Below are 25,523 nucleotides of genomic sequence, written 5' to 3'. Positions count from 1 at the left end.
CAGTGGGGATAAGGTGCCACAAGAAACCTCTGCTTTCGTTGCCTGAATTTTGTAATGAATAATTTGTTGTAATCCCACTTGTTCAGCAACTTGTTCATAACCTGTTTCGCCATGGTATTTCCCATTGTGTTGCGGCCACTTTTTCCAGCTCTTTCAATGGTTGGTCTTCTGCTGCTGCTGTTGGTGTGGTACACACTTGTTTCCTCAATTGAACTTTTCAGCAATTTGCTGGCAATGGTTTTCATAGTGTTCTGATTGCTGATTTTTGGTTGCAAGGTTCTGCTGAAACTGACTTGTATTTTTCAACTGTTCTGTTTAATTTCTTTATGATTTCCAATATTTTGTTTATTTTTTTGTTAATCTGTTACTTAAATTGAATGTGAGTTTTGGTTGGGTGGGCTGTGAGATGAATTGGAAATTCAACCGTTGCGGCAGAAATCAGACTCGGGCTATTTTAACTCCTGGGCCTCATTAATTCGTCTACTTTGTACTCAGAATGGGCAATGTGTTGGCAAAGGTTAAAATGCATGCTTTGGAAATAATCCAATTGCTGGATTAGGATGAAATCAGAAGAAGCATGAGAAACACAATCTGTTACTGGGTTCAGGGAGCATGGAGGGCTTCACTCTGCATCGTCGACCTTCCTCCCTTAAATAGTGCTTGTTAAAGTGAGGGAAAATTATCCGCATGGATAAAATGGATAATAGTATAACATGGATAATATTATCCATGGCACAGGTACCAGGAACACACCGGCTGAGTCAGAGGAATCCGAATCCATCCTTGGTGAACAAACTTGGTTGCCTCCATGGAACAGCTATGGCGACCAACCCTCCTGGATAATCTGGGAGTCTCCCAGAATTGAATATTGATCTCCCGCACATTGCTGCGAGCAGGCCAGGAGAAAAGTAGTTTGCCCTTGTGCACTTTCTTCTGCTCGCTGTCTTCCAATTGTCGGAGCTTCCTGCACAACAACTGCTGTCACAAAATCACGAGCAAAGACACCCAACTACAGGGAACCCAACCGCATTCCTGACTGTTTAAATATTAACAAACAGAAATCAGGCCAATGACGAAACTCATGCAAATGGGAGCCGGGGACCTAATTAACATTCCAAAGACAAGGCCCAATGACATAATCGGCGCCGCAACTTAAACTTAACTGTGCTGAGGGGGAAGCCCAAGCTGTCGGCTGCCTGACAACAGGTCCGAGGTGGGAGGCGCCAACTGGCTACGGTAAGTGATAAAGATCAACTCTTCTTAGGAGACCTTGTGGGCCAGGAACTCCACCCCAGACCTCTCAAGGAAGCCTTCAGCCTCCCCCAGCCCCAATCACGGCTCAAAGCCTTCTGCTTCCCTCCACCCTCCCCAATGGTGGCCTGGAGCCTGCTCCCAGCCCGGGGCCCGTTCGTGGCCCTGATCACACAACACTTCCTCCCCTCCTGATCGCATCACGGAGCTGGCTGTCAATTTGGCCAGTTGTTGAGCAGGAGGCTGCAGACTATTATTTAATTATTTCATGTCCCCGGTCTTCCCGGGCTTTCCCCATGCTACCACATTCCCCGCATCCTCCCCGTCTCCACATTAATATTAGGGCCAAAGTGTCATGTGACTGAATGTCAAATGATAAAACATCCAGGAATACCCCCTAATGAGAGTTGGCAGCCATAATATAGACATTATTATCTTATTTAGGCAATGTAGGTTATATCTGGTTCCTCTTTCAAGGCACAATTATTCTGTCAATATTATGCATTATATTTGTGTGGGCACTATAAAGAAGCCATCAAAATACAGTTTAATACAATAATGATTTTCAACAACAATAACAACTTATATTTATTCAGCACCTTAATCGTAATAAAGCATCCCAAGACACTTCACAGGAATGTTATCAAAAAAGCCTTCCTACAATTGTACTTAATCACAATTTTATTCCCCTGCTAAAGAAGTTTCAAAACATGACTCTAGATATTCAGTTCTGCATCTTTACTTGACAGGCTTGGATTAGTTCAACATCAAACTAAACCAAGTTTCTGAACCAGACTAGTTTTCTCATCCGGAAGGATGACATGCAGTACAGGGCAATAAAAATTAATCAAGCCACGTCTTTCAAACACTTGCAATGTATCTAAACTTACAAGTAGTTCATTACTACATGACTGTCAAGAATAAATAGTCTCAAGTTTGCTTTTGATATTTTTTTATTCGTTCCTGGGATGTGGGCAGCACTTGCAAGGCCAGCATTTATTGTTCATCCCTAATAGTCCTTGAATCATAGAATCATAGAACGATAGAATCATCAATTTCGGCCCATCGTGCCCATGCCGGCCAACAAGAGGCTATCCAGCTTAATCCCACTTTTCAGCTCTAGGTCCATAACCCTGCAGGTTATGGCACTTCAGGTGCACATCAAGGTACTTTTTAAATGTGGTGAGCAGCAGCGGGAGCAGGCAGACCTGTGAGGGAAGCGCAGGCAGTGGGGTCAAAAGTAAAAGAAAGAAGTAAAAAGAACTCGAAGTGTGACATCACAGCCAAGAGGGTAAGTGATTGGCTGGTTGATTGGTGAGTAGTTTTTCTTTTTTCTTTATTTTTTTCTTTTTCTTTAAGGGTTAAGTTATGGCAGGAGAGCCCAGACCCACATCATGCTCCTCCTGTACTATGTGGGAAATCAGGGACAGCGTCCCTGATTACTATGTGTGTGGGAAGTGTATCCAGCTGCAGCTCCTGCCAAACCACATTGCAGCACTGGAGCTGCGCATGGATTCACTCCGGAGCATCCGCGATGCTGAGGATGTCGTGAATATCATGTTTAGTGAGTTGGTCACATCGCAGGTAAAGGTTACAAAGGCAGATAGAGAATGGGTGACCATCAGGCAGAGCAGGAGTAGGAAGGTAGTGCAGGAATCCACTGTGGTCATCTCATTCCAAAACAGATATACCACTTTGGATACTGTTAGGGGAGATGGCTCATCAGGGGAAGGCAGCAGCAGCCAAGTTCGTGGCACCATGGGTGGCTCTGCTGCACAGGAGGGCAGGAAAAAGAGTGGGAGAGCTAGAGTGGTAGGGGATTCTATTGTAAGGGGAATAGATAGGCGTTTCTGCGGCCGCAATCGAGACTCCGGGATGATATATTGCCTCACTGGTGCAAGGGTCAAAGATGTCTTGGAGCAGCTGCAGGGCATTCTGGAGGGGAAGGGTGAACAGCCAGTTGTCGTGGTACATATAAGTACCAACGATATAGGTAAAAAACGGGATGAGGTCCTACAAGCTGAATTTAGGGAGCTAGGAGTTAAATTAAAAAGACCTCAAAGGTAGTAATCTCAGGATTGCTACCAGTGCCACATGTCAGTCAGAGTAGAAATAGCAGGATAGTTAAGATGAATACGTGGCTTGAGGAAAGGTGCAAGAGGGAGGGATTCAAATTCCTGGGATATTGGAACCGGTTCTGGGGAAGGTGGGACCAGTACAAACCGGACAGTCTGCACCTGGGCAGGACCAGAACCGATGTCCGAGGGGGAGTGCTTGCTAGTGCTGTTATGGAGGGTTCAAACTAATATGGCAGGAGGATGAGAATCTATGCAGGGAGACAGAGGGAAGTAAAATGGGTGCAGAAGCAAAAGGTAGAAAGGAGATAAGGAAAAATGGAGGGCAGAGAAATCAAGGGCAAAAATCAAAACGGGCCACATTACAACAAAATTCTAAAAGGACAAAGTGTGTTAAAAAAAACAAGCCTGAAGGCTCTGTGTCTCAATGCGCAGATAGCTGTTAATGGATATGGTGTAATTAGGATTACGGAAACATGGCTCCAGGGTGACCGAGGCTGAGAACTCAACATCCAGGGGTATTCAATAGTCAGGAAGGATAGACAGAAAGGAAAAGGAGGTCGTCATGTATCTCACACTACTGTATATAACTGTATCTTACCATGCTATACATGACTGTAACTAGATATGACCTGTAACCACAAGCATACTTTACCACCAGGGGTGCACTTGCAGGAGACACTGCATACCTGTTCCACACAGGTATATAAAGGCAGATCTCAGGCAAGTGTGGCACTCGAGAGCTGTGAAATAAAGGTGCAGGTCCAGAGTGACCTTGACTTCAGCATGTGCCTCGTGTAAGTCTGTACTGCAGGGTCAGGACTTTACAGAGGTGGGGTAGTGTTACTGGTTAAAGGGGAGATTAACGCAATAGTAAGAAAAGACATTAGCTTGGATGATGTGAAATCTGTATGGGTAGAGCTGCAGAACACCAAAGGGCAGAAAACGCTCATGGGAGTTGTGTACAGACCACGAAACAGTAGTAGTGAAGTTGGGGATGGCGTCAAACAGGAAATTAGGGATGCATACAATAAAGGTACAGCAGTTATCATGGGTGACTTTAATCTACATATAGATTGGGCTAACCAAACTGGTAGCAATACGGTGGAGGAAGATTTCCTGGAGTGTATAAGGGATGGTTTTCTCGACCAATATGTCGAGGAACCAACTAGAGAGCTGGCCATCCTAAATTGGATGTTGTGTAATGAGAGAGGATTAATTAGCAATCGTGTTGTGCGAGGCCCATTGGGGAAGAGTGACCATAATATGGTAGAATTCTTCATTAAGGTGGAGAGTGACACAGTTAATTCAGAGACTAGGATCCTGAACTTAAAGAAAGGTAACTTCGATGGTATGCGATGTGAATTGGCTAGGATAGACTGGCGAATGATACTTAGGGTTGACAGTGGATAGGCAATGGCAGACATTTAAAGATCACATGGATGAGCTTCAACAATTGTACATCCCTGTCTGGCGTAAAAATAAAACGGGGAAGGTGGCTCAACCGTGGCTAACAAGGGAATGTTAAATCCAAGGAAGAGGCATATAAATTGTCCAGAAAAAGCAGCAAACCTGAGGACTGGGAGAAAATTAGAATTCAGCAGAGGAGGACAAATGGTTTAATTAGGCAGGGGGAAATAGAGTATGAGAGTAAGCTTGCAGGGAACATAAAAACTGACTGCAAAAGCTTCTATAGATATGTGAAGAGAAAAAGATTAGTGAAGACAAATGTAGGTCCCTTGCAGTCAGAATCAGATGAATTTATAATGGGGAACAAAGAAATGGCAGACCAATTGAACAAATACTTTGGTTCTGTCTTTACGAAGGAAGACACAAATAACCTTCCGGAAATACTAGGGACCGAGGGTTTAGCGAGAAGGAGGAACTGAAGGAAATCCTTATTAGTCAGGAAGTTGTGTTAGGGAAATTGATAGGATTGAAGGCCGATAAATCCCCAGGGCCTGATAGTCTGCATCCCAGAGCACTTAAGGAAGTGGCCCTAGAAATAGTGGATACATTGGTGGTCATTTTCCAATGTTCTATAGACTCTGCATCAGTTCCTATGGATTGGAGGGTAGCTAATATAACCCCATTTTTTTTAAAAGAAGGGAGAGAGAAAATAGGGAAGTATAGACCGGTTAGCCTGGGGAAAATGTTGGAATCAATTATTAAAGATTAAATAGCAGCGCATTTGGAAAGCAGTGACAGGATCGGTCCAAGTCAGCATGGATTTATGAAAGGGAAATCATGCTTCACAAATCTTCTAGAAATTTTTGAGGATGTAACTAGTAGAGTGGACAAGGGAGAACCAGTGGATGTGGTGTATTTGGAATTTCAAAAGGCTTTCGACAAGGTCCCACACAAGAGATTAGTGTGCAAAATTAAAGCACATGGTATTGGGGGTAATGTATTGACATGGATAGAGAACTGGTTGGCAGACAGGAAGCAAAGAGTAGGAATAAACGGGTCCTTTTCAGAATGGCAGGCAGTGACTAGTGGGGTACCGCAAGGTTCAGTGCTGGGACCCCAGCTATTTACAATATACATTAATGATTTAAACGAAGGAATTGAATGTAATATCTCCAAGTTTGCAGATGACACGAAGCCGGGTGATGGTGTGAGCTGTGAGGAGGATGCTAAGAGGCTGCAGGGTGATTTGGACAGGTTAGGTGAGCGGGCAAATGCATGGCAGATGCAGTATAATGTAGATAAATGTGAGGTTATCCACTTTGATTGCAAAAACAGGAAGGCAGAATATTATCTGAATGGTGGTAGATTCGGAAAAGGGGAGGTGCAACAAGACCTGGGTGTCATGGTACATCAGTCATTGAAAGTTGGCATGCAGGTACAGTAGGCGGTGAAGGTAAATGGCATGTTGACCTTCATAGCGAGAAGATTTGAGTATAGGAGCAGCTGTACAGGGCCTTGGTGAGGCCACACCTTGAATATTGTGTACAGTTTTGGTCTCCTAATCTGAGGAAGGACATTCTTGCTCTTGAGGGAGTGCAGCGAAGGTTCGCCAGACTAATTCCTGGGATGGCAGGACTGACATCGACTAGGCTTATATTCACTGGAATTTAGAAGAATGAGAGGGGATCTCATAGAAACATATAAAATTTGATGGGATTAGACAGGTTAGATGCACGAAGAATGTTCCAGATGTTGGGGAAGTCCAGAACCAGGGGTCACAGTCTAAGGATAAGGGGTAAGCCATTTAGGACCGAGATGAGGAGAAACTTCTTCATTCAGAGAATTGTGAACCTGTGGAATTCTCTACCACAGAAAGTTGTTGAGGCCAGTTCATTTGATATATTCAAAAGGGAGTTAGATGTGGCCCTTACGGCTAAAAGGATCAAGGGGTATGGAGAGAAAGCAGGAATGGGGTACTGAAGTTGCATGATCAGCCATGATCATATTGAATGGTGGTGCAGGTTTGAAGGGCCGAATGGCCTACTCCTGCACCTATTTTCTATGTTTCTATGTGAGGGTTTTTGCCTCTACCATTCTTTCAGGCAGTGAGTTCCAGACCCCTACAACCACCTGCTTGAACTAATTTCACCTCAAATCCCCTCTAAACCTTCTACCAATTACTTTAAATTGATGCCCCCGATTGTTGACCCTGCTGCTAAGGGAAATAGGCCCTTTCTATCCACTATATCTAGGCCCCTCATAATTTTATACACCTCAATGAGGTCTCCCCTCAGCCTCCTCTGTTCCAATGAAAACAAATCCTGCTTATCTAATCAGTCCTTATAGCTTAGATTCTCCACTCCCGGCAACATCCTCGTAAATCTCCTCTGTACCCTCTCCAGTGCAATCACGTCCTTCCTGTAATGCGGTGACCAGAACTGTACGCAGTATTCCAGCTGTGGCCTAACCAGTGTTTTATACAGTTCAAGCATAAGCCCCCTGCTCTTGTATTCTATGCCTCAGCTAATAAAGGCAAGCATTCCGTATGCCATCTTAACCATCTTATCCACCTGGCCTGCTACTTTCAGGGATCTGTGCACATGCACTCCAAGGTCCTTTTGTTCCTCTACACTTCAGTATCCTACCACTTGATGTGTATTCCCTTTCCTTGTTAGCCCTCCCAAAATGCATTACCTCACACTTTTGTGGATTAAATTCCATTTGCCACTGCTCTGCCTACCTGACCAGTTGATTGATATCTTCCTGCAGTCCGCAGCTTTCTTCTTCATTATCACAGCCAATTTTAGTATCATTTGCAAACTTCTTAATCATACTCCCTATGTTCAAGTCTGGATCATTGATGTATATCACAAAAAGCAAGGGACCTGGTACTCGCTGCCTGGAAGAGTGGTGGATGCAGAAACCCTCACCACTTTTAAGAGATGGTTGGATGGGCACTTAAAGTGCCGTAACCTGCAGGGTTACAGACCTAGAGCTGGTAATTGGGATTAGACTAGATGACCTTTTGTTGGCCAGCGCAGATATAATGGTAAGTACTACAGGGAATCGAATACGGCCAGGGTGATCTCCTGGACTAGTTTTGATCGCCTGGATTGGTTGGAGTGGAATTTTCCCAGATTTCTTCTCCCTAAATTGACCTGGGTTTTTATCTGGTTTTTGCCTCTCCCAGGAGATCACATGGCTCCGGTTGGGATGGAGTGTAGAATGTTGTGTGAGGTGGACTGTTTGGGCTGGGTGCTCGTTGCCTTTCTGTCATTGTTCATAGGTTTATATGTAACCTTCAGGGCTGCTGACCCAAGGCCGTGCGACTCTTTGTCGACTGGCATGGACACGATGGGCCGAAATGGCCTCCTTCTGCGCTATAAATTTCTATGTTTCTATGTTTCTACTGAGCCCTGCGGAACCCCACTGGAAACAATCTTCCAGTCGCAAAAACACCCATCAACCATTACCCTTTGCTTACTGCCTCTGAGCCAATTTTGGATCCAACTTGCCACTTTGCTCTGGATTCCATGGGCTTTTACTTTTGTGACCAGTCTGCCATGTGGGACCTTATCAAAAGTCCATATACACTACATCATATGCTTTGCCTTCATCGACCCGACTGGTTACTTCCTTGAAAAATTCAATCAAATTAGTCAGACACGACCTTCCCTTAACAAATCCATGCTGACTGTCCTTGATTAATCCGTGCCTTTCTAAGTGAAGATTTATCCTGTCTTTCAGGACTTTTCCAATAATTTTCCCACCACTGAGGTTCGGCTGACTGGCCTGTAATTACTCGGTCTATACCTTTTTCCCTGCTTAAACAAAGCAACCACATTAGCAGTCCTCCAGTCCTCTGGCACCACACCTGAAGCCAGAGAGGATTGGAAAATGATCGTCAAAGCCTTGGCTATTAACTCTTTAGCTTCACTTAACAGCCTGGGATACATTTCATCCAAGCCTAGGGATTTATCCACTTTCAAAGCTGCTAAACCCCTTAATACCTCCTCTCTCACTTTGTTTATTTCATCTAATATTTCACACTTCTTTTCCTCAATAGTTGTGTCTGCATCACCCCCCTCCTTTGTGAAAACAGACTGAAAGTATTCTTTAAGAACCGTACTCACATCTTCCGCCTCCACACACAGATTACCCTCATGGTCCCTAATAGGCCCAACCTTTCTTTAGTTATCCTCTTGCTATTAATATACTTATAAAACATTTTTGGGTTTTCCTTGATTTTACTTGCCAAAAATTTTCATGCTCTCTCTTGGCATTCCTGAGATCCTTTTTAATTTCACCCCTGGACTTTCTATACTCCTCTAGAGATTCTGCAGTCTCTGTCATAAACATCCCTTTTTTTCTTTATCCTACCCTATATGTCCCTTGACATCCAGGGGCTGGAAAAGTGCCTTCTTGAACCGCTGCAATTTGCGTGGTGAAGGTACTCCCTTAGTGCTGTTAAGGAGGGAGTTCCAGGAGTTTGACCCAGCAACGATGAAGGAATGGTAATATATTTCCAAGTCAGGATTGTGTGTGAAACTGAAGGTGTTCCCATGTGCCTGTTGCCCTTGTCCTTCAAGGTAGAAATGGTCAAGGGTTTCGGAGGTACTGTCAAAGAAGCCTTGGCAAGTTACTGCAGTTCATCTTGTAGATGGTACACACTGCAGCCACGGTGTGCCAGTGGTGGAGGAAGTGAATGTTTAAGGTGGTGGATGGCATGCTGATCAAGTGGGCTGCTTTATCCTGGATGGTGTTGAGCTTCTTAAGTGTTGTTAAGTTGCACTCATCCAGGCAAGTGGAGAGTATTCCATCACACTCCTGATTTGTGCCTAATAGATGGTGGAAAGGCTCTGGGGAGTTAGGAGGTGAGACACTCACCACAGAATACCCAGCCTCTGACCTGCTCCTGTAGCCACAGTATTTATGTGGCTGGTTTAGTTAAGTTTTTGGTCAATGGTGATCCTCCGGGATATTGATGTTTGGGGATTCGGCAATGGTAATGTAATTGAATGTCAAGGGGAAGTGGCTAGACACTCTCTTGTTGGAGATATTCATTGCCTGGTACTTGTGTGGTGCGAATGTTACTTGCCACTTATCAGCCCAAGCCTCAATGTCTTCCAGGTTTTGCATGCTGGGCTCTGCCATCATTGAGGATTGGGATATTCATTGAGCCTCCTCCTCCCATTAGTTATTTAATGGTTCACCATCATTCATAACTGTATGTGACAGGGCTGCATAAGTTTGATCTGATCAGTTGGTTGTTGGATTGCTTAGCTCTGTCTTTAGCATGCTGCTGCCATTGTTTCGCATCCTGTGTTGCAGCTTCCCCAGGTTGCCACCTTATTTTTAGGTATGTCTGGTGCTGCTCCTGGCATGCTGTTCTACACTCCTCATTCAACCAGGGTTGGCTTGATGGTAATGATAAAGTGAGGAATATGCGGGCCATGAGGTCACAGATTGGGGTGGATTACAATTCTGCAGCTGCTGGCCCACAGCACGTCATGAATGCTCAGTTTTTGTTCTGAATCTATCCCAGTTAGCACGGTGGTAGTGCCATATAACATGATGGAGGGTGTCCTCAGTGTGAAGATGGGACTTTGTCTCCATAAGGACTGTGTGGTGGTCACTGCTACCAATACTGCCATGGACAGATGCATCTGCAACAGGTATACTGGTGAGGATGAGGTCAAGTAGGTTTTTCTCTTGTGTTGGTTCTCTCACCACCTGCTGCAGACCCAGTCTGGCAGCTATATTCTTCAGGACTCGGCCAGCTCAGTCAGTAATGGTGCTACCGAGCCACTCTTGCTGATGGACATTGAAGACCCCACATAGCGTGCATTCTGTGCCCTTGCTACCTTCAGTGCTTCTTCCAAGTGATGTTCAGCTGAGGGAGGGCAGTAGGTGGTAATCAGCAGGAGTTTCCTTGCCCATGTTTGACCTGATGCCATGAAAATTCATGGGGTCCAGAGTCAATGTTGAGGACTCCCAGGCCATTCCCCCATGACTGTATACCACTGTGCTGCCACCTCAGGTGAGTCTCTCCTGCTGGTGGAACAGGACATACCCAGGGATGGTGATAGAGGAGTCTGAGACATTGGCTGAAAGGTATGATTCTGTGAGTGTGACTATGTCAGGCTGTTGTTTGACTAGTCTATGGGACAGCTCTCCCAATAGTGAGGAGAATGTTGCAGGGTCGATGCTGGGTGTTCTGTCCCATTTTACTCTTATTATTGTTTCTTGTGGTGGTTTGTTACAACTGAATGGCTTGCTAGGGCAGTTAAGAGTCTGTCTGGAGTCACATATAGGTCAGACCAGGTAAGGACAGCAGATTTCCTTCCCTTAAGGACATTAGAGAACCAGATGGGTTTTTACAACAATCTGGTAGTTTCATGGTCACCATTACTGATACTAGCTTTTTATTCCAGATTTACTTAATTGAATTTAAATACCACAGCTGCCATGGTGGGATTATGAACATAACCACTATGTTACTGTTCCCGATATTCTGTTCCCTCTTCTGTTCCACATACAAGTTTTCAACTGGTTTTGAGATTTTCTTTGACCATTTCTTTGTCTGGAGAAAAACTCCAAAAGCCTACAATTGACCTGGTGTAATATTAGCTTATTTTGTCCACTATTTTAACGGAGGAATTAATCAGTTAAATCAGTGGTCAACATAACTTCATACGAATGCGTTTGTGTTAATTTGTTGATATCACAGTATCATTTCCAGGCTAAAGTACACAATAAGTTCCCCTTCTTCCCTGAAGGGAAGGAAGAGACATAAACTAACTGCCTCCTTTTAATGACTTACATAATGGTTGGAACTTAGCAGGCACAAACCACTGTCTTTCCATTTGGAGCATATGCTATATCACTAAGCCACATGGCATAATAAACTGAGCTGTCTACCCAACATAAATTCAATTTGTCCAAAAACTTTGCTACTCATATCCTACTTACACCAAACCCCACTCACCTATTATTTCTTTCCTCGCCAATTTCCTGTGGTTCTCCATCCCATATGCATCAAATGCAAGATCTTCAGTTTTGTTTTCAAATCTCTCCACGGCTTCACTAATTCCAGCTTTGCGACCACTTCCAGCCCTTTAGTAGAAGAGTCTTGACTCTTAATTCTGGAACTCCTTCTCCACCTTCAAAAGCCTCCTCAAAATCTATCTCTTTGGCCATTCCTTTGTCAGCCCCTTTAACACAACTACTTTTGTTTGATGGCATGTTTTACCTTTGTTAAGTTCCATGGGATATCTACAAATTTAAAGCTGTTATGTGTGTTGTGTTGAACTGACTTCTTCAACCGTCTTGTGGTTCTACTGTAGCCATCCACAAGTTTATGTAACTATAACTGTGATCAATACTATCATTGTTCACGTTTCCCAAAAAGTGGTGTTGCGAGAGGAGGTTGTGGAATTTTTTCAAATATCAGTTATGAGAAGAAAGCAGCTAACGTGTATCACCACTGCATATTGTAAGGATTCGTTATTCCAAAAGTCATCATTGCTAATGATTTTCCGGTGCTCATGGTTAGATAATAAGCTGTCTTATAACATGGGCCTGCTAAGGCCCGCCAGCAATCATTTCTTCTACTCCCAGCAGAGCCCGAGATTCTACCCAGTCCTGCAACAGGTTCACTCTCTCCACTCCCCAACAAATCATCTGTGTGGATAGATGGTGTCAGATGTTTGGCAATCAACAACTTTATAATTTAGGTTTAATTTATCGAAAAACTTCAGATACTCCAGTGGAAGGGTCATTTAATTTATGACAAGTTGAAAATAAGTTTTATTATATTCTGACAATTCTATTAATACTTCTGATTCAGCCTTCCTCAGTAAGACATGCATTTTAAGTTATAATTTGATACCCAATGGATTAAAAAAATAACAGTTGCATGAAGTATCACTTCATAGGAAGATTTTTATCATCACATAGAAACATAGAAAATAGGTGCAGGAGTAGGCCATTCGGCCCTTCGAGCCTGCACCGCCATTCAATGAGTTCATGGTTGAACATGCAACTTCAGTACCCCATTCCTGCTTTCTCGCCATACCCCTTGATCCCCCTAGTAGTAAGGACTACATCTAACTCCTTTTTGAATATATTAAGTATAGATTTTTGAAGATCTTTTAAAGTATTCTTTTATTATGACAATGGCAAACTCTGAAACAGGCCAGAAATGTTTTATTCAGTTTATTGCATTCACTCACTGTACTCTGTTGTACATTTTGATAAGATATTGATTTCTTGTGCTTCAATTCGAAACATCTGAATAAAAGAAAAAAGGTTGTGGTCTCTTCCTACTGTTACCTTCTAACTGGCCAGCAGGAAAGGATTATGGGTTTTGCAGCCATTGTAGGATTCTCACCGTGAAGGATACCATCAACTGCACATATGTGGCCATCAGGGCTCTTGCCAACGAGCCCAGCACCTTCACGAACCTTAGTCCTTTAATGCCCAGTTGGAAAGTGACCACCAGCAGTGGTTCATGCAGGTGTATGCTCACTTTTCAAGCAGTTATCACAATGCCTACATTCTGTGGCAGACCAGCATTCCTCCTATCTTTGACGAGGGGCAAAATGTCAGAAGGCAAGGGATATCTCATCCAGTCATGTCTGACAATCCGACTCTGGATGTCTGTTCCTGCAGTATAGCCTTGAAAGAGTGCCAAGGATCAAGTGGTTGTGGCCGCACAACCTCACGATCCTTGGCACTCTTTCAAGGCTCATAACTGCCATATGCAGTAGGGAGAGCTACTGGTGCTAAAAGATGAAGGGGACCATCCATCCTATGAGCCGGAGGATACAGCTGCAGCGCCAGGTCACCACCATCAACCTGCAGTCAAAGCTATACTCCAGCAGCTCCCTAAATATTTTTTCTCCTAATCTACTCATTTCCCCAACCACGTCCCCTACCCGCCCCCTTCCCCCCCACCAGTCATTTCCTGTCCAGATCACCATCTGAATCAGTCCATCAGAACCAACCTGAATTATTCATACCCATCATTCTGAGTTACACTGGGAACACTCGTAATTCCAGCAGAAAATCCCAGCTGTTTTCAGCTATTTAGAGCTTTTGTTCTATATTGCTTAGCTTCCAGTTAGGATTTAAATTTTTTTTTCATTTTGCAGTTAGATTTTGTTTATTTACATATCTTGGAAAAGTAACCATGGGAAATAACATGAAATTGGCTCGTGAAAAGCATAAATCCCACCATACTCTGGTCCCACCAATTTAATATGTCAATGGCAAAATTCAGTCTTTGAAGTCTTAGCTCACAGATGAAGGTTGGCCATATAGCTCAAGTATTAGAAACTTGCTAGTATCTGTGGAACACTGAACATGATCACCTTCACAAAATATGAGAAAATTGCTACAGGGAAGAAATCCTATTCAATGAAAAGAACGCATTATGGTGAATTTTCCTTTGGGAATCTACATTTATTCAGGTTGTCGTGGAGCATTAATGGGGTTGGAAGGCCAATCACTAAATCTCCAGCCCACCAAGTCAGACTTTTCTGTCTGCCAGATTCTCGCATAGTTGCATGTGATTGATGACATGGGGAAGAGGAGGTGGGCTTGGTTTCCTGCAGGGGCCATTTCCTTCCCTCACGGCATAGCTACTGCCAGCAGAAAAGCATACCTCATTGAAAAAGGCATTTGGACTAGCCAGATGCACTACAGACCTGAAAGTCACGAGGGATTCGAAGCATGCTGTAAACTATTTTTTGAAGTATAATTTAAGTATACTTTAAGCATATTTAAGACATTTTGAAAGTTCATTTAAATATTTTAAAGTTTGTTTCAGTATTTTTAAAGCATATATTTTTAAGTATTTAAGTTTTTAAGTTTAATCTTGTAGACTGTGCTTCAGGAACCTACGGGATCTCCCTTAGGCCTCTCGGCCCACTTGTATGCATGCATGCCTGTCTGAAGATCCAGGTAAGACTACTTCACCCATGGCTGTCTGAAGATCCAGGTAAGACTACTTCACCCTTACCTGTCAGCAATGCATGAGATAGCTGTGCTTCCCTCATTAAACAATAACTGAGTTGTGCCGATAACTGCAGGCACAGTTTGTAAGAAAGATTTTCATCTGACTAAGATCCATGCCCATTGCCAATTGAGTCCTGGCAACATGACCACCTTCTAGCAACAAAATTAACTCTGTCACCTGCTGACATATAGTTGTCCTCCATGATTACCATCACTCCCTTTTGTAGATTATTCTGCTATTCCTTTGTGCCAGCATTCTGCAAAAATTCCGTCAATGTCAAGAACATCACGTTAAAAACAAATCTGGTAACCTTGGATTGTTTAATACTACCGTGCCTTTCCTTGGTGCCGACTATTGTGTGAACTTTCAATTGTAACCCCAAACTTCCCTACAGTGATAGGAGGATCGGAGGTGACTACTTGATGATTTGTAACAGGAGCCCTGAGGTGCACTACCTTGACTTTGGTTGTGGGCTATTTTCACTTTAAGAAGAAAGTAGAGTGAATGAAGGCATCTGTGTGCCATATTATGGAATACAATCTAGGTTTCAGAAAGCATTCCTGAATGGGGTTTAGAACAGGAGCTGTCAATGAAATCCCTATTGTGCGAGTCTTCCACTGCTTCCAGATTTGTTCAGCTGTGAGCAAAGGCACACTCGCAGAAGAAGGACATGGGTGTGAAGGATATTCTGTGACCGTCTGCGCATTCCTAGTAAGCTGCAGATGATGTTTACTGCAATGAAGGCAAGGTAGTTGTAACTGAGAAATATACAATGCATTGTTGCAAGTTATGGAAACATCCTGTTATCTTGACTATCCTGGAGAAGAGTGAACTTCTTCCAGAGTTGGGTAGCCATATGAGTTTTTCTAGAGATGGTACTTACTATCAAGACCATCTCCTTCCATGGGCCTGCATTTGTTGGATTCCTTTCCTCATGGTCAAAAAGCTTTGTCATCCTTTGCCAGATTGCAGACCATAATGACTGAAATGAAAAGTCTTTAAATTTGTGGGAGCAGTGCCCTAAAGAAGCACCAGTGACTCGGACACTGCAGTGAGTCACATTGGTGCCTTTCAACTACTGGACCAATGTTGGATTTTTCTCCTCTCCGGAGACAAACTGCCTATAATAGGGTGCTATTAGCTCCCTCTGCATGCCCGTCGAGAATATGTAATGAAAGTGCACTGAAGAAAATTGGGCTGTTCTCAATAGAGTTATACTGGTACAGAGAGTGCATTTTCCAGCATGATTTTCCAAAATGAGCTCAAAAACATCAAAAATAGTGTTCAAATTTTCTCCATATACCATATATTTTTCTTTATAGTTTCTGACTGATATCCTATTTAAGTCTCCATATATACCCATTTGTGAGAAGAAAAAATACGGAAACAATTAAACTCTTCGCATAGTTTTGTTGGCATATTTCATTCATATGTATGTAGGAAATATTTTGTCACGGTCATATTATACTTATAGAGCCCGAACTTGGTCGACTCTAAGGCCTACCCATTTCTCAGCGATCCCCGGGCGGCACATACCTTTTTTCCACCCACAGCCACCAGTTGGGAGCGAGTTTCGCCGCAGTCGTGTCGGCAGCAGCGGCAGCGAGAGTTGGCGGCCGGGAGTGGACGTCAGCGGGCAATGGCAGCAGTGGGCGGTATGTACAGGCTTCTCAAATTGGAAGACCTCAGAGGCCGTGCACCGCGCATAAACGAGACTTGTTTTTTTTGTAGTTTCATTTGCCAGCTGACGTCATTGTTGAGGCGAATTGGGCTGTTGGGACATCTGCGCATGCGATTAAATGCTGATCACTCCTTTGCACCTGCCAGTTCGAGAGGGGAGAGTGTTGGAAATAGAGAACAACAAAGTATTCAGCAGCCATCCATCTAGGGAATTAAAATGAGTGGACAAAAAACTTCAGGGAAGACTGTTAAAACCAGACCCAGAGCTCCCTGGTTTAATGATGAAGAACTGGAGGAGCTTGCATCAGAGGTGGAGTGCAGATATAAAGACATCACCCGGGATGTCATGGAAAGCCTCCACCAGTCCAATACAGATGCATTTGGAGTGAGATTGGTGAGGCCATGTCCTCAATGGTCAACATTGCTCGGGATGGAGACCAGTGTAGGAAACGTTGGAATGATGTGTTGGCGTCAGCAAGAGTGAGTAACCATTTATTGCAGCCCTCTCGTACAACTCCAAAAGGTTCTGTGCCAGATATGTCTGTGCGTGTGAGTGTATGTGTGGGGCATTAGCAAAAGGGGTCAAGGCTACAATGTTTCTTTCCGCAGAAGAAAAAGACATCCAAGACTGCAAGCCTGAGAGCCACGGGAGGGGGCCCAGCAGAGGTCATCGAGTTGAGCAGCCTGCAGGAGCGTGCCTTGGCATTGGTGGGTGAGCAATGCTATGCAACCACAAAGGGTCATGCAGATCCTGTGATAGAGCATGGTAAGGTTAAACTAATCTCCAGTGTGCGTGATGTTCATGTCATGAAAGGTCATGCAATCTTAAGTCAAAAGCGTTTTCACGCACACTTTGTCGGCCATTCTTGGTGTGTCCATGTAACGATGGAACTCCTTGATGATACAATGTGAGATTGGAAGGCTCACATGTCATCCTGACTAACCCCACCCCCCAGCTATAGAATGAAATGTTGTCCTCTACTTGCAGATGGTGAGTCGGACAGCAATGAACAATGCACGCCATCTACCTCTGGCACACAAAGGAGAAGTGTTCTCCCACCCCGATGTTGTCACCAGCGCAAGACAGCGGCTCATTCATCCAACCCCCCTCCCAAGATCACCCATGTCCTCCGCCACTCAGAGTCAGGAAGACCAGGAGGGAGAAGGGCCCGTGGTAGAGCCAATTGAGCTCAAGGAGCTGCAAGAAGAAGACACCAGCCTCCTGAAATGTGTATCACCTGTCCGGAGAGCCTCGGTGTTGGGGTCAGAATTCATGGGTTTGAACTGGATGAACCAGGAACAAGTGCTGGCAGGCGCAGAAGCCATGGCGTTAAATCAACCACGCCGCATTCACCCACACAGACTCAACAATCACCTGAGGATGCAGGACGGCTCGCGGCCATTGACAAGATAGTCCAGCTATCAAGGACAAACGTCGACCTAGATCGCGATCTGCTGCAAACCATGGCTGGGATAGCTGCCAGCATCGCGACCTTTACTCAACACCATACTGACAGCATGGACCAGCTCATTAGAAACATAGAAACATAGAAAATAGGTGCAGGAGTAGGCCATTCAGCCCTTCTAGCCTGCACCGCCATTCAATGAGTTCATGGCTGAACATGAAACTTCAGTACCCCCTTCCTGCTTTCTCGCCATACCCCTTGATCCCCCGAGTAGTAAGGACTTCATCTAACTCCCTTTTGAATATATTTAGTGATTGGCCTCAACTACTTTCTGTGGTAGAGAATTCCACAGGTTCACCACTCTCTGGGTGAAGAGGTTTCTCCTCATCTCGGTCCTAAATGGCTTACCCCTTATCCTTAGACTGTGACCCCCTGGTTCTGGACTTCCCCAACATTGGGAACATTCTTCCTGCATCTAACCTGTCTAAACCCGTCAGAATTTTAAACGTTTCTATGAGGTCCCCTCTCATTATTCTGAACTCCAGTGAATACAAGCCCAGTTGATCCAGTCTTTCTTGATAGGTCAGTCCCACCATCCCGGGAATCAGTCTGGTGAATCTTCGCTGCACTCCCTCAATAGCAAGAATGTCCTTCCTCAAGTTAGGAGACCAAAACTGTACACAATACTCCAGGTGTGGCCTCACCAATGCCCTGTACAACTGTAGCAACACCTCCCTGCCCCTGTACTCAAATCGCCTCGCTATGAAGGCCAACATGCCATTTGCTTTCTTAACCGCCTGCTGTACCTGCATGCCAACCTTCAATGACTGATGTACCATGACACCCAGGTCTCGTTGCACCTCCCCTTTTCCTAATCTGTCACCATTCAGATAATAGTCTGTCTCTCTGTTTTTACCACCAAAGTGGATAACCTCACATTTATCCACATTATACTTCATCTGCCATGCATTTGCCCACTCACCTAACCTATCCAAGTCACTCTGCAGCCTCATAGCATCCTCCTCGCAGCTCACACTGCCACTCAACTTAGTGTCATCCGCAAATTTGGAGATACTACATTTAATCCCCTCGTCTAAATCATTAATGTACACTGTAAACAGCTGGGGCCCCAGCACAGAACCTTGCGGTACCCCACTAGTCACTGCCTGCCATTCTGAAAAGTACCCATTTACTCCTACTCTTTCCTTCCTGTCTGACAACCAGTTCTCAATCCACGTCAGCACACTACCTCCAATCCCATGTGCTTTAACTTTGCACATTAATCTCTTGTGTGGGACCTTGTCGAAAGCCTTCTGAAAGTCCAAATATACCACATCAACTGGTTCTCCTTTGTCCATTTTACTGGAAACATCCTCAAAAAATTCCAGAAGATTTGTCAAGCATGATTTCCCTTTCACAAATCCATGCTGACTTGGACCTATCATGTCAGTGTTAGTGCGGTGGAGTGCAACACCGAGTCTGTCGAGTCGATGAGGCAAGCGATGGCTTCTGGCCAGGTCATGCAAGCCCCCTACCCCACACCCTCAAGACACACAGATCCCGAGGAGCTGGACATGTCGGCTCCATCAATCACGCCCCCTACCTTCTCGCCAAAATGGACATTCATGCACAACCTGATCAAGCAGAGGCGGTTAGGGGCAGGGGTCCGGCACACTGTGTTGAAGGCAGAGCGAAGAAGAGGATGATGGGCCTCACATCGAGGGGGGGGGAGGGGGAGAGAGGTGGTGGTGGTGGGTAGATGGGTGGGTGTTGGTGGTGGATATGCTCGTTAATGTTATGATGTTCTGTCACTTTTGGAATTCTGCACTTTTCAATAAATTCACATTGTTCAACCACTCTTGGTCAGTGTCTCATTTTTACATAATGTGTGGTACCTTCTGAGAAAAACACAGCTCTCCCTCACGTGTTCCGCTGTATGAGGGATATCTTGCCCTCCACCTATGATTCTACTGTATAATGGCCATCAGGCCATCTCGCCACAACAAGTAAAGGTCAGCAATGCAGGAAGGCTTCCATTCAATGAGAGTCAGTTGACCTACTTGCAGGGCACACATTAAGGCTTGCACTTCACTCAACTTTTTCTCACGCCAAACATCGCATAGTTCCATCCCTGAGTTGACATGTGTATCAGTGAAATTGCAGTCCATTATATGTATTTTTCCATCTTCCACACCTCATGTCATGCAGTTCTCACTATCACATGCCGAGACCTGCCAGAGCTTTACATCTTCAAACTCTTGCCTATTTTCTCTGACACAAGATCATACCATCTGCACAGTCACAATCTGTCACTAAATATCTTTCACCTGAAATAGTTTCAAGACTCTTGTCGGGCATCTCCATTGAGGCTTTACCATCTTTCAACACTCGTTGCCGCTTGCTCTACCACACCTTCCCTTCAACGGTGCAATCTGGATTTACAGATCCCAACTTTGTGTGCGGCTTGAGGAACATCACATTACTATTTCTGTGCCACTGTTAATTCTGCTCCGTGTGCACGATACCCGGGATGTGAAGTGCTGCAGCACTCTAAGCGATTCTCCCTGCCACCCGACTCACAGCCAACTCAGACCAGCTTTTTGCCAGTGGTCATTCTGGAGGGCGGCAGGGCGATCTTAGCCCATGGTGCCTGAGAAAAATCCAGGATTTCCAGCCTCCCGCATGGCTAGGCAGCAGCAAGTAGTGCTGGAGAAACCTCCGTGAGATATCTCCCGGCAGGCAGCACCTGGGTGGCAGTTGGGCGGGACCGAAGGAATCGCCAAAAAAAAACTATTTCCGGCGAAAGGTCAGCAGCTGTGGGCAGAACCTCAACCAAGTATTGCCCTAATAAAGTATTGCTTTTCTCTTTTAAAAAATGTTCTCAGTATCTTCTTGCTTCATTTGTTTCTGTTTCACTTGTTCTTTGTACTATTTGTTTTCACTCTCAGAATACCCAAGTCCAATCTCCAACTCTGCAACAAAATGGCAGCATAATTATTTGATATTCTTGAGAATAATATTGGGGCCGAAATTGCCCGAAACGGACCATGCAGCGGAGATGCTGTCGATATTCGGCACTTTGAAGCTTTATTTCGGTCGGGGTGTATGTCCGTGGAGGCTGAGGGGTGGAAATGCCCTTGCAGCAGGTCACCCGCCCTGACCAGTCATCAGCGCCGCACTGACACATAACAATGTCTCTCCCCTTCAGTTAAAGGGGAGAGCTGCTCTGAGCTCTGTATATTTTTCAGATAGGTTCACTGGGCCACCGGGGAGGGTTTCGGCCGGGCCAGTGGCCTGGCACCCAAGAATCCGGGGGCATAATTGTCAGGCCAACCTGACAGTCGGCCGACAATAAAAAATAAAATGGTGATGCCGGCAGTGCTACCTCCCCTTTAAGGCCGGCCACGTCGCCAACCAACAAGAAGTGCACCGACAGAAAAAGCTGTCGGGGGCACCAACCAGCAGCGGTGACGGTCTCGCGGGGCAGTTTCGCAAAAGGGATGTTCCCGCGGGGCAATTTCAGGAAGGGGTCACTGCCGGTCGATAAGGGGGGGGCGCGTGCATGCCGCAGCGGGAAAGCGGGCAGAACGGTCCCCCTACACCGCTCCGACTCTGAGGAAAGGGAATTTAAAAGGCGGCCAAAGGCCTTATCGGAAGGGGCAATTTCAGCCACTAAATTTCAAGATCACAAGATAGGTACACATTAGGAAACCATACAGCCCAGCTTATATCATCCATCCAGAAAGAACCTACATTCTCCCACCACAACATCCAACTGTTTCTGAAATTACCATACTCATACGTTCATTCCATATTCAGAATTTGACGTTCCTTACGACAATATGAATATACAAAATTGACGGACAGGCAAAGACCAGCTGGTCCACCAAGGCTGCCTCTCATTATGATGGCTGGACCATCATGGCTAAACACATCTTCCCTCCCCTCACCTCCCCCACCCCCATCCCCACAGCCATGTAATCTCCTGGGAGGGAGAAAAACACAGAGAAAAAATTCAGAGCAAATAAGGGAAAAGAATATTCTGTAAAATTCCTCAGACGATCAAAACCTATGCCAACCTGTCATTTAGACCTTTTCTATAATTATTCCAATGCACTCCTTGCCAGCCTCCCATCTTTCACCTTCCATAAACTTAAGGTAATCCAAAACTCTGCTGCCCATATCCTAACTCTCACCAAGTCCCATTCACCCTTTACCCCTGTGATTGCTGACCTACATTAGTTTCTGGTTAAGCAACACCTTGATTTTAAAATTCTCATCCTTGTTTTCAAATCCCTTCATGGCCTCGGCCCTCCCTATCTCTGTAACCTTCTCCAGCCCCACAACCCCCCACCCCCCACCCCCTCCGCCCGAGATATCAGCTCTCCTGCAATTCTGACTTCTTGCGTATCCCTGATTTTAATTGCTCCATCATTGGCAGCTGTGCCTTCAGAAGCCAAGGCCCTAAGCTCTGGAAATCCCTCCCTAAAACTCTCTGCCTCGCTACCTCTCTTTCCTTCTTTAAGACATTCCTTAAAACCTATCTCTTTGACTAAGCTTTTGGTCATCTGTCCTTATGTGGCTTGGTGTCAAATTGTGTTTGATAATGTTCCTGTGTATTATTATTGTTATTACATTAAAGGCGCTATATAAATGCAAGTCATTGTTATTATTACCATTATGCAAGTTCATATTCTTTTACAAAGAATCTTGTTAACCATTAAAAAAATTTGATGACCAATAAAAACCCTGTAGAATACTTGTGCAAAGTCAAGCTGCCTTTTGTTTGAGCTTTCTGTAGAAATGGGGGATCTGGTAATATCAAGCTTTGTCTGCCCTTGAAAAAATAGACATTCAATGTACTGTAGTCATGTAACGATGAAACTATGCTGTATATACTCCAATTTACGTAGGGCTTTGAGAAGTGAAACAACTATACCACTAATAAAATTAATTATAACCAAAACCAGTACTCAATAACACAAATAAATAACAGTGACAAGGATACAGATATAATGAAAAGCTAAAGACAATTTAAAAAAAATAACAATTAGCAGAATGGTTTGTTCTGTGACTTTTGATTCATGTTACGTAGTTTCCATTTGAATTTCACTCTATAGCTGCATTGGCATACAGTTTTTCAACACTATAAGCAGATAATAAAATGTTTTAATAAAATACTCAACAAATAGAAATATAATTAAATTATTATTTCAAGATGCCATGTATGAAATATGTGCAGAATCTGAAAACTGTAGTACTGCACTCTGTTGTTAGAAGACTTGGCAATTCATTACCTTGATTTTGCTTCAGTGGAATGCAGAAAACAAGCTCTTTGTTAATGGATTGTAGCAGGTCTGAAGGACTGTGATGGTGCGAGACCTGTTCATTATCTGAACATGTGAAGATTAAAAGATTAAAAAGCTTCAACAATTCACTCGCCTATCAAAGGAAAGCATCAAAAACACTAATGTATTTTTTTTCTATCATGTCACTTCAAACTGAGCTGTAAATTAACATATAGTAGAATACTTTACAATAAAGGTGATAATTCTAGACATAACACTTTATTCAGTATTGAAATTAGATATGCAATAACAATACATTTAACCAAAGTCATTTTAATAGTATTATTTTGATTATGTAACCTTGCCAAACTAAAGAGAAACAAAACTAATGAAACACCTTGAATATCTTATATTCTTATTACGCAACATAAATAATTTCTAGTTTGCAGTTTGCAGTAGTTTCTTCAAGGATTGCTTCCAGCTCTTAAATGCATTTACTCTAGGAAATACTAGCAAAAATCCAAATATACTGGTTTGGTATTTGGAGAAATGGATATAAATTAGTGTTGGTTTGGTGTAAAGTTATTTGTTATAGTAGATTTAGATTTAAAATGCATTTCATGCCTTTCTAAGGCTTTTCAAGTTGTCTATTACTGTTATCATGAGAAATTTCCACATTGAAAAAAGTATTTTTTATTATTGCTTTTTTTGCTGGCAATTTTCCTACTATGCCATCTCTTCTGAAGTTAACTATTTGCTAGAGGAAGATTCCATAGGCACAACCTAACTTCCAATACCTCACATAAGTAGCCTTTATTCAATTAGAACAATAAGGGGGCGAAATTGCCCCGCACCCCATTTGGAGGCGGTAACCTTCTGAGGCCGGGATATTTATCGCCTGGCCAGGAAGTTCCAACCCCCGCGTAGAATTCGGCCCTTCTGCTCCTCAACTGAGACAGAGGCGCTCCGTGTTCATGGAGGGGTGCTCCTGGACCGCCACTGGGCCACCAGGATCACCCTTGACCGGACCAACAGAAGAGTCGGCCAACAGAAAGATATGGCGTACCATGGCGCAAATGGCCTACCCTTTAAGGAGCGACCGGCAGCAGATGTCCGCCAGCTTCGCAACCCACAAAGCTGGCTAACCTCGCCGCCCAGTCGTCCCGGGGCGGTCAGGGGTCGGCGCACATGGCGATGATGACATCTCCGTGTGTGCGCCAGCCTGGGGCGCAAATCATAGAGCATAGCACTAACACAACACAACGACCCCCCCCAAACCTCCGGGGCAATTTCCCCAGGAGCACTAAAGGAGCTATAAAAAAGGACAATTTTGCCACCTAAGTTTCAGCAGTTCCAGCACCAGTCAAGCCCAATCCTGATTTTATTAAATGCTTTCAAAGGTGAACTTTTCAAAGGAGTTATTGGAAAGCAAGCAACACTGGGAACCTTGGATTATTTACCCCTCCCTAAACTAGAAGCGTTGTGATAAACTTTAATGCCATTACTGCTGCCCTAGCTACGAACAACTAGCTCAGCACAGGTTGTGATTTGAATCTGTAATTATCCTGGTATGAATTGCTCAGCTACTTACTCGATAAGATCACTAAATCTATTAGGGCAAGCCAATTAAAGCATTTAAGAGTGTGATAGATCTAATATTTAACCCAAGCATGTTTGCGAACAAGCATGTTTTAAAAATGTACTCTGCTATTGAGTTTTAGTATTATAAAATTACTTCAACATTGATGAACATTCAAGAAGATAAATGATGAAACAATGCTCTGAAATGAGACCATCACCTGTCAGCACCACATCCACCAGAAGAGGCTCATTAGTGGGGTTCTCGAAGGGCACGATAACTGACGCATGAGATTTGACACATGCGCTGATACTAACAGGGTCCATCTGGCGGGGAAGCAAGCCTACACCTGACAGATGAAATGTCCACTCTTGTAACTGTTGAAAGAATGGAAGGTAGTTAGTTACATGAGAAATCTGCAAAAGTTTCTCTCAGCATTAACAGTTAATTTACTTTCAACAACAGTTTCAAAAAAATCTGTAATTAATAGTGACGATTAATATTCAATAAAGAAGGATGTAGATTGGAAGCTCAAACTTATCTTTTCATTTTTTAAATTGAGTTGTTAGCAATTAAAAATGAAAATTGATTTGCGCACACAATTAGAGAATTAAGTCAGCTTTTGTTTTCTCTTTTTGTTTATTAAAATAACTTGGCGTTGGCACCCCACTCCATCACAATCTCCCTCTAAAGATCCATTCCTTACACTCATTCCATCACTGTCACTCAACCTTCTCTTCTTTTCCTCCTTGCAGGAAAAGAGAGCCCACAATTAGAGGGAGGGGAGAGAACCAGAGGTGGAACGTCATCATT

The 25,523-nt window shown here is 44.0% G+C and overlaps 1 protein-coding gene across 5 annotated transcripts in view; it reads right to left on the bottom strand.

Annotated features, from left to right (window-relative positions):
• LOC139276009 (cilia- and flagella-associated protein 47-like) overlaps positions 1-25,523 on the bottom strand; it is a 1,107,008-nt gene that overhangs the window by 150,309 nt on the left and 931,176 nt on the right. For all 5 annotated transcript variants that reach the window (XM_070893331.1, XM_070893333.1, XM_070893335.1 and 2 more), the window contains 2 exons: positions 24,931-25,087; positions 23,141-23,236 (listed from right to left, as the gene is read on the bottom strand). In XM_070893331.1, coding sequence (XP_070749432.1) covers positions 23,141-23,236; positions 24,931-25,087 — 253 coding nt within the window. The remainder of the gene's footprint in view (positions 1-23,140; positions 23,237-24,930; positions 25,088-25,523) is intronic.

Source organism: Pristiophorus japonicus, chromosome 11 (assembly GCF_044704955.1).
Source record: "Pristiophorus japonicus isolate sPriJap1 chromosome 11, sPriJap1.hap1, whole genome shotgun sequence".
Lineage (NCBI taxonomy): Eukaryota > Metazoa > Chordata > Chondrichthyes > Pristiophoridae > Pristiophorus > Pristiophorus japonicus.
The sequence above is the reverse complement of the archived record's forward strand: the minus strand, read 5'-3'. Positions and strand labels throughout refer to the sequence as shown.